Genomic DNA, 10330 nt, shown 5'->3' on the forward strand with positions numbered 1-10330 from the left:
CCCGTCTGTGTCTCCCCAGGAAAAGATGACACACTCCCATCGGCGGATGAGAAGACATGAGTCACTTTCCTCTGTTCATTCAGTCAACACACACATTACCACCCCGGGCCAGCTAGGCCAAGCTCCCCAGGTGGCAGGGGCACAGAGGCAAGGCCCGAAAGGTCCTCCAGGTCACAGCCACGCCCGCACGGGCAGCCCGCTGTCGCATGGCACTTGCTGCAACAATAAAGTGCAAGAGAGGAGCCGGACCCCAACAGTCCTCAGTGGTCAACCTCCAATAAACCCCCTCCTTCCAGGCAAGGAAGGAAAACTGCGGGGCTCCAGACGGGGTTACTCTGGCCCTTGGTGACCCAGTTTGTGGAGAATAAACCCGTGTTTGATCTGTGAGTAAGCCAGACTAATTTCTATGTTTCTCAGTTGTGTGCCCAGAGTAAGATGGAAGGTTTCAGTGCTCCGAGTTGTGGTTTCCACGGCCATTCAAATTCTCATTTGCCTCTAGCCTAATTTTTCTGTGACCCCAGGGCTGTGTTCAACTGTTTAATAGACAGGAGTGACTTACTCAGAATGATAAATAGAAAGAACAACCTTGTATATTTTTGAGATTAGTTGTCGGTTGCTTCATTTGCTATTATTTTCTCCCATTCTGAAGGCTGTCTTTTCACCTTGCTAATAGTTTCCTTTGATGTGCAGAAGCTTTTAAGTTTAATTAGGTCCCATTTGTTTATTTTTGCTTTTATTTCCAATATTCTGGGAGGTGGGTCATAGAGGATCCTGCTGTGATGTATGTCAGAGAGTGTTTTGCCTATGTTCTCCTCTAGGAGTTTTATAGTTTCTGGTTTTACGTTGAGATCTTTAATCCATTTTGAGTTTATTTTTGTATATGGTGTTAGAAAGTGTTCTAGTTTCATTCTTTTACAAGTGGTTGACCAGATTTCCCAGCACCACTTGTTAAAGAGATTGTCTTTAATCCATTGTATATTCTTGCCTCCTTTGTCAAAGATAAGGTGTCCATATGTGCGTGGATTTATCTCTGGGCTTTCTATTTTGTTCCATTGATCTATATTTCTGTCTTTGTGCCAGTACCATACTGTCTTGATAACTGTGGCTTTGTAGTAGAGCCTGAAGTCAGGTATACAATATATAAAAATATACAAGCAACTCCTACAGCTCAACTCCAGAAAAATAAATGACCCAATCAAAAAATGGGCCAAAGATCTAAATAGACATTTCTCCAAAGAAGACATACAGATGGCTAACAAACACATGAAAAGATGCTCAACATCACTCATTATCAGAGAAATGCAAATCAAAACCACTATGAGATACCATTTCACACCAGTCAGAATGGCTGCGATCCGAAAGTCTACAAATAATAAATGCTGGAGAGGGTGTGGAGAAAAGGGAACCCTCTTACACTGTTGGTGGGAATGCAAACTAGTACAGCCACTATGGAGAACAGTGTGGAGATTCCTTAAAAAACTGGAAATAGAACTGCCTTATGATCCAGCAATCCCACTGCTGGGCATACACACTGAGGAAACCAGAAGGGAAAGAGACACGTGTACCCCAATGTTCATCGCAGCACTGTTTATAATAGCCAGGACATGGAAGCAACCTAGATGTCCATCAGCAGATGAATGGATAAGAAAGCTGTGGTACATATACACAATGGAGTATTACTCAGCCATTAAAAAGAATACATTTGAATCAGTTCTAATGAGGTGGATGAAACTGGAGCCTATTATACAGAGTGAAGTAAGCCAGAAGGAAAAAACACCAATACAGTATACTAACGCATATATATGGAATTTAGAAAGATGGTAACGATAACCCTGTATACTGAGACAGCAAAAGAGACACTGATGTATAGAACAGGCTTATGGACTCTGTGGGAGAGGGAGAGGGTGGGAAGATTTGGGAGAATGGCATTGAAACATGTGAAATGTCATGTATGAAACGAGATGCCAGTCCAGGTTCAATGCACGATGCTGGATGCTTGGGGCTGGTGCACTGGGACAACCCAGAGGGATGGTATGGGGAGGGAGGAGGGAGGAGGGTTCAGGATGGGGAACACATGAGAAATAAAGGAATAAAAAATTAAAAAAAAAAAAACCTTTCTAAGCTTCACACCATGACTCTCTGTGCAGGCAGATGAGCATGCTCTGGTGGCCTCTGACTTGTCATCAGCGTCTCCCCAGACCTTCTCAGGCCCCACTGGTCATACTTACAGTGCCGGTTGGACTCTCAAATATCCCAATCTTGCCAGCCTCCAGCACCTGGTACAGTGCTGCCATGAAGTCTTTCTGGATGGCATATGGTGTGAAGGGAAACGGGAAGTGGATGCCACCAGCCTCCTGGGTCTCGTCAGCCATAATCCTGGAGGGAAAGAAAGCCAGCAGCTCTCTGATGGACAAGTACTGGCCTGAGATCTAGAACAGTTCCTAAGAGCAGCTTTAGTACTAGTTACCCACTTTCTCCCCAGAGGGGACCATCTTTGGCAAGCAAATATCTCTCCAACTGTGGGCCTCTCCACGAGGCCTGGCCAGAGTCGCAGTTCATCCAGAGACACTCATCAAAACTGGACACAGGGGAATTTGGCCCAGGCAGCCCTAACAGAAACCCCTGCCGCTCCACCTGCCTGCACACCTTTCTAAGGGCGTGGAGATTTCCCCTGGATGGCCTGTCATTATATCTCCAGCCATTTACGCTTTCTCTCCCGGCCACACCTCCCAGCCATGCCTGCATGGGAGAAGCCTAATGGCTGCAGAAATAATGACACACCTCCCGGCCACGCCACCATGTTCCGTTTTCCTCTTCTTCTGACCCTGGTTTCTCTGAGACAGCTCTTACACACCCTTTCTTCCTTTAATCACCATCTTCCATCCTGGCCCCTGCTCTTTCTCTTTGGAAGTCACTGCTCTGAGCTAGGTAAACGGGACCAGCTCACCTCAGTACAAATATGAATAAATCTAAATCCCATGTACACCTCCGCTACACAGGTGGCCTCAGGAAGACCAGTGACCATGTTGATTCACTTATGAGGAGAGGGAGTTGCACGGTGTTGTTCCAGTTAAGAGTTTAGGGGTAGTTAAAATGAGGACTGAGGTGGAACGATAAAAATAAGGATGACAAAACCAGGACAGTTCAATAGCAGAGGTAGGCCTGTAATCAAAAACCCACTAAAACATGGAGGGAAAGGAGACAGGCCCTAACAAACCCAAACACCTGCCCTGTGTTAAACACTCCACAGGCCCTTCCATTTTTGTCCTCTTGTTTAATCTGCACAATACTGTAAGGATATAGTTGTTGGATCCTGACACAGAAATTAAATAACTGTTCAAAAGACTCCGCTCAGAAAGGAAACCCAGGGATCCAAGCCCAGGTTCACATGGCTGTTCTAGTCCAACTCATGTGTCAGCAAAAGAGAACTAGCATCAATAAAAGGGAGATTTACTGAAAAGATACATACTTGGAGATTAAGAATACAGCCGATCTGGGAAATCCAAGAGCAGAAGCCATGGACAGGGTAGTACTTCTTGCAGACTAGAACTGCAGAGTGGTTCAGGTTTTAAGACGGTTCCAGGAAGTCCACCAGCAGTAAATGCCTTGGGATTCCCAGTTCTTCTGCTCCAACACATGCCACGTGGGGCCTGCCCAGCCTCCTCTGCTCAATCGCTGCTTCAGCTTTACCCAGACACTAGCCTGCACACTGCCTCTGCAGCCCCTTAACCTTCTGGCTTCAGGTCCCACTGTCAAGCAAAGTCTTCTGTTTCCTAGTTCTAAATCCCAGGAGAGAAATCTGACCACCCCCTGCCCAACCCTTTTGTTTTTTATTTTTAACTGGCGTTTATTCTTTACCGTAAAGAATTCACCTGCAATGAGGGAGACCTGGGTTCAATCCCTGGGTCGGGAAGATCTCCTGGAGAAGGGAACGGCAACCCCACTCCAGTATTCTTGCCTGGAAAATTCCATGGACAGAGGAGCCTGGCAAGTATAGTCCATGGGGTTGCAAAGAGTTGGACATGACTAACACTTAACTTGTAATGATGGGAATGAGCTACATGGATACATATATATGGACACATATATCTCTTCTCTGTTGGATATCCCTCCCAGCCCTCCTCCCTCCCACCCCTCTAGGTCATCACAGAGCACCAAGCTGAGCTCCCTGTGCTGTACAGCAGCTTCCCACTATCTATTTCACATGTGGTAGTGCGTATATGTTAATCCTCATCTCCCAATTTGTCCCACTCTCCCTTCCACCCCGCGCACCGTGTCCACTTGTCCGTTCTCCACATCTGCATCTCTACCCCTGCCCTGCAAATCTCCTGTCTTTAAAGACAGATTTCTCGACAGCCTAGAGACCACTGGCTGAGCCATGATATAATCAGCCTGGGCCTTGTGCCTGCCGTCCCTCTCTGCTTGGGGACTGGAGTCCTGGACATTTAGGACTCAGCTCCTCAGAGGCCTCTCACTCTATTTGCCACCCTCTAGTGGTCAAACCGGAGAAGGCAATGGCACCCCACTCCAGTACTCTTGCCTGGGAAATCCCATGGACAGAGGGGTCTGGTGGGCTGCAGTCCATGGGGTCGCTAGGAGTCAGACACGACTGAGTGACTTCACTTTATTTTTCACTTTCATGCATTGGAGAAGGAAATGGCAACCCACTCCAGTGTTCTTGCCTGGAGAATCCCAGGGACGGGGGAGCCTGGTGGGCTGCCGTCCATGGGGTCGCACAGAGTCGGATACGACTGAAGCGACTTAGCAGCAGCAGCAGCAGCAGTGGTCAAACACCTCTCCAAACACACACACTGCTCTGCTTTGTCATTCTTTTATCTCATTATTTGAAACACTGTATTTTTGTTGCTCATAGCTCTCAGCACTATCTGAACTTATTTACTGTCCTCCCCCACTAGAATATAAACAGCATAAAAGGAGGAACCTTGACTGCCTTGCTCTTCCCTGCCCTAGCATTCAGGGTTGCTCTGGCACTTAGCAGGCAATCGATAAACAGGCAATAAATGAATACCCAGTCTGAGGTAGGGGCTGTGGGAGGGGCTTTCTGTTATTCAGAGAGATATGGAGAGAATATCTATTACTTCAGTGTCTAGTCCAACGGCCAGTTCTTTGATGGTTTCAAACTGTTTTCATATAACCTCACAACCCTATGCAGTCAGGATTTTTATTAGTTCTATTTCACAGTTGAAGAAACCAGGGCTCAGAAAAGTTAAGTGATTTGCTCACAATCACTCAGCAAGCGCTTGAATCCAAGATTTTAACATATATCTGCCTGAGCCAGGGCTTCCCAGGTGGTTCAGTGGTTAAAGAATCCGCTTGCCAAGCAGGAGACCTGGGCTTGATCCCTGAGTCGGGAAGATCCCCCAGAGAAGGGAATAGCTACCCACTCTGGTATTCTTGCCTGGGCAGAGCAGCCTGGCAGGCTACAGTCTGTGGGGTCACAAAAGAGTTGGACACAACGAAGCGCCTAAACAGCAGCAGCAGCCTCTGAGCTCCTGAGCTATAGATTTCTAATCTTCCTTCCACCAGGGTAAGTAGGATGAAAAGACTTGGTTACCAAACTTTAGAATGACAACACGAAACAATAAAGAACAAAAGTAATTATTATTTCACTTCTCTGTGGGTGGTAATTAGGGATCTCATTATTCCAGGAGCAGCACAAGCTAAACCATAAGTGAAAAAAGGGTTTAGCTAAATCCAAGGATAAAGGATTCACTAAGTGCTGTTTTAAAGATGTTTAGTATAACTTTTCCAATCTCTTCAGGCTGGTTGCCTGGACATGAGCCCACACACACACAAGTTGTCCCTAGAACTCCCCACCAGTGTGAAGACACAAGGAACGGCAATCTCACGCTCACTCAATGGGTTAAGACACACGAAGGTATCTCAGGTACAGTTCAGTCGCTCAGTCGTGTCCGACTCTTTGCGACCCTATGGACTGCAGCACACCAGGCCTCCCTGTCCATCACCAACTCCCGGAGTTTACTCAAATTCATGTCCATTGAATCGGTGATGCCATCAGACCATCTCATCCTGTTGTCCCCTTCTCCTCCGGCCTTCAATCTTTCCCAGCGTCAGGGTACACACAAGTCCTGAAAGTACTCATTTTCTCATTTTCTGTAGTCTTCGATGATCACTTATTTACCTGGGTACAAGCTTGCTACAGACAGATGGTGTTCCCCCTACCCCAAATTCATGTGTTAAAAGCCCTAACCCTCATTGTGAGGCTGTATCTGGAGAAGGAGCTTTTAGGGAGTAATTAACATTAAATGTGGAGAAGGAGATGGCAACCCATTCCAGTATTCTTGCCTGGGAAATCCCATGGATAGAGAAGCCTGGTGGACTTACAGTTCATGCAGTTGCAAAGAGTCGGACGCTACTGAGTGACTAACATTTTAACATTAAATGAAGGAGGTAATTAGGATTAAATGGAGTCCTAATGGTGGGGTCCTGTCCCCTATAGGACTGGTGGCCTTGGACTTCCCAGCCTAAAGACCTGGAGAGAGAAGTTCCCTGTTCAGGCCTCCCAGCCTATGGCAGCCTGAGCAGGTGAGACACCTGTATTCCAGGTACCATCCTACTGTTCTCCTCCTAAAGCGCTTTAACTCCACATACCTGGGAGACAACGTGGCTCTAGCTCACCTGCTGTGAATCTGGGGTGGCAGGGCTGAGAGCTGCCAGCTGGCCCCAACCCCACGTCCTCGTCTTGCTTCTGTCTCCCACCCGGCTCTGCTCTCGGAGCAGTCACACTGTGTGACGATTTAGCTGCACTTTTCACGGCACTACCTCCCACAGTTCAGTTCAGTCGCACAGTCGTGTTGGACTCTTTGCGACCCCATGAATCGCAGCACGCCAGGCCTCCCTGTCCATCACCAACTCCCGGAGTTCACCCAAACTCATTTCCATCTGTCCCAGTCCTCTTGGCCAGCCACTGCTCCACAAGGATTCGCCGAGTGGCAGGATGGCTCTGGGGGGTCAGACTGCCCAATTTGGGATCCCATCTGTATCCCCGGAGAAGGCAATGGCACCCCACTCCAGTACTCTTGCCTGGAAAATCCCATGGCAGAGGAGCCTGGTAGGCTGCAGTCCATGGGGTCGCTAAGAGTCAGACACGACTGAACGACTTCACTTTCACTTTTCACTTTCATGCATTGGAGAAGGAAATGGCAACCCACTCCAGTGTTCTTGCCTGGAGAATCCCAGGGACGGGGGAGCCTGGTGGGCTGCTGTCTATGGGGTCGCACAGAGTCGGACACGACTGAAGTGACTTAGCAGTAGCACTAGCAGCAGTAGCCTGTATCCCCGCTTAAGTCCACATCTCTGACTCCGTTTCCCCAGCTGTAGGGGGCAATCAGTTCAGTCGCTCAGTTGTGTCAGACTCTTTGCGACCCCATGGACTGCAGCACGCCAGGCTTCTCTGCCCAACGCCAGCTCCCGGAGTTTACTCAAACTCATATCCATCGAGCTGGCGATGACATCCAACCATCTCATCCTCTGTCATCCCCTTCTCCTCCTGTCTTCAATCTTTCCCAGCATCAGGGTCTTTTCTAATGAGTCCTGTTCTTCGCATCAGGTGGCCAAAGTATTGGAGTTTCAGCTTCAGCATCAGTCCTTCCAATGACTATTCAGGACTGATTTCCTTTAGTATGGACTGACTGGATTTCCTTGCAGTCCAAGGGACTCTGTCCTTTGCAGGGGACGGGGAACGGCGCATTCGGTGGCCCTGCAGGGATCAGCAGGTACTACCACGTGCAAAGCGCGCTCACCACCTCCGGCGGAACCGCCCCTCAGCCACCAGCTGGCGACCAGGTCCCGCCCCGCGGCCTCTCCCGCCCTCCCATTGGTGCCTGACCTGTCGATCACACGGCGACCCCGCCCCAGGACGCTTTCCCGCCACCGGCCAGTCCCGCTCCCCGGCAGATCCACCAGTCTGCCCTTTCTCATCTCGCTCCACGTTCTCGGCACCGCGCTCACCTTCCTCGGCGGGAGGGCTGCTCCGCCGAGGCCAGACCGGCGAGCAGTCCAGGCGGACGCCGCTGAACCTGAAACTCCGGCTCCTCGCCGGTGTCAGCGTCTTCCAGGGCAGCACGCCGCGCTGCACGCTCCCCGCCCCCAGCATTGCGCATGCGCACCCCGGGGCTCGGTGGGGCGGGTCCCCGTGTTGCGCCACTACGCTTGCGCGGCCGGCTAGTCCCGGGCTCTGTCTCCATAGCCAAATAGAGCGTCCCGTCGCTGCGCTCCGGGGTCACTGCGCGTGCGCGCTCCTTGGCTTACCCTGGGGATGGAGTTCGCGTTTGGTGTCTCTGCGCGTGCCCGGCGCGTTCAGCTGGGGCGGGAACCCTAGAGGAGGGATCGTGATCTGGGATCTGTACCCTTCCCTCTCTGCGCCCTCCGCCGCCGTCCGTGGGGGGTGTTTCTTTGCCAGCTGGGAGACATAAATACTGAAGGCATTGGCACCCCACTCCAGTACTCTTGCCTGGAAAATCCCGTGGACGGAGGAGCCTGTTGGGCTGCAGTCCGTGGGGTCGCTGAGAGTCGGACACGACTGAGCGACTTCACTTTCACTTTTCACTTTCATGCATTGGAGAAGGAAATGGCAACCCACTCCAGTGTTCTTGCCTGGAGAATCCCAGGGACGGGGGAGCCTGGTGGGCTGCCGTCTATGGGGTCGCACAGAGTCGGACACGACTGAAGCGACTTAGCAGCAGCAGACATAAATCCTGAGCGCAGTCGGTTGACTTCAATTGACCATGTTTATCGAACAGGTGGCGCTAGTGGTAAAGAACCCGCCTGCCAGTGCAGAAGACTTAAGAGACACTGGTTCGATCCGTAGGTTGGGAAGATCCCCTGGAGGAGAGCATAGGCAACCCACTCCAATATTGGTGCCTGGAGAATCCCATGTAGCTTGGTGGGCTATAGCCCATGGGGGTCGCAAACAGATGCGGCTGAACCGACCTGGCACCACCTAAGGACCAGGTGCGTAGCTGACTAAGGAAGCCAGTATTCTGGTCCTGGAACTGAGCCTGGTAAAACCAGCTTCCTCTGCCCAGGTTTTCATTAACATCTTTATCTAAAACTTTACTCCCTTTCTTATCCCGCACCTGTTGCCCTCAGGATTGAAAAGTATCCAAGAAAAGGGGGGATTGAAACCCAGCAGCACCCTACAAGGGCTTCCCAGGTGAAAACGCCTCTCCCTGTTCTCTTTCTTGTTTGTAGAAAAGGGCTTTGGTCTTTTGATACCCTTCCTGAGTTCCCCAGGGAAGGCACAGGCAATTATTGATAAAGGAACACAGAAACAGAGCAGTTAAACAGAAGTTAGGAGCATCATTCATTGATAAAACAACCCTGGAGCCTCCTCAAGACGTATACATAGTAATCTGACACCCATCTTTGAGCAGTTCTGTGGGAACTGAGACCCTCACCCCGGGGAGGACGGTGGCTACAAGCTGAGCACAAGCATGTGAAACCCAGACTGTCTGGAACCAGAAGGTTGAAGATTAAGATACCTGAAACACTGCCCTATTACCTCATCTCCAACCAATCAGAAGACAGCCTCTGTGCTCCTGGCTCAGTCCTGCAGTCAGCCTTGTACTTTCCCTCCTGACAACCCGCTGTCAGGAAATTGACTGCCATGTGGAGGGTTGTTCAGTCGCTCAGTCGTGTCCAACGCTTTGCAATCCCATGGACCACCACGCAGTGTGGAGGGGGAGCAGCCCCGAAGCTCAATCTGGTCATAGACCCTGCTCCTGTCTGACCTTAATGTGAGACCCAGTTATTTTACCTCTGGAATGGACAGCACCTCCCCAGCCCACCTCAGCAGGGTTGAGACAGACTAAGTGATTAAATAGTTAATCCCACTAAGGGGTTCTATATAGAAAGACGGGAGACTCCTGTAAGTTAATGATTACTTGAGAAAGCAGGTGTGCTTAGCAACACACCCATGTGACAGAAGCATGAGATATGCCCCCAGACAATAAAACAGTGGTGGCATGAGCCCCACATCCTGCCCAGTGAGCTCAGTAAGTTAGTGATCCCTAGGACATGCTCTCTGCACAGATGAAAAATAATATTGTTTGTGAACCTAGATTAACCATGCAGGGACAAGAAAACTCCCCTGCTCAACCCGGAGGAGGAACTAATGATGAAAATGACATCTACTCAAGAAAGACAAAGAAGGTCTTATCCCCCTCCCCACTTTTCCTTTGATTATAAAACTGTAGCCCAGTACGTCCTCAGCATATGGCATGTTTTGCCCACCTGCTTAAAAGCCTCACACATGTCCTATTCCGGTAAATCACTTATCTACCACTTT

General features: G+C 49.9%; 1 protein-coding gene across 2 annotated transcripts in view; it reads right to left on the bottom strand.

Annotated features, from left to right (window-relative positions):
* The window catches only part of DDX11 (DEAD/H-box helicase 11), a 32736-nt gene extending 24611 nt beyond the window's left edge, over positions 1-8125 (bottom strand). For both annotated transcript variants that reach the window (XM_070371736.1, XM_005907220.3), the window contains exons 1-2: positions 7993-8125; positions 2229-2376 (exon numbers count right to left, since the gene is read on the bottom strand). In XM_070371736.1, the coding sequence (XP_070227837.1) occupies positions 2229-2372 (144 nt within the window). In that variant the 5' untranslated portion in view covers positions 2373-2376; positions 7993-8125. The remainder of the gene's footprint in view (positions 1-2228; positions 2377-7992) is intronic.
* Between the last annotated feature and the right edge of the window lie 2205 nt (positions 8126-10330).

This window comes from Bos mutus, chromosome 5 (genome assembly GCF_027580195.1).
Source record: "Bos mutus isolate GX-2022 chromosome 5, NWIPB_WYAK_1.1, whole genome shotgun sequence".
NCBI lineage: Eukaryota > Metazoa > Chordata > Mammalia > Artiodactyla > Bovidae > Bos > Bos mutus.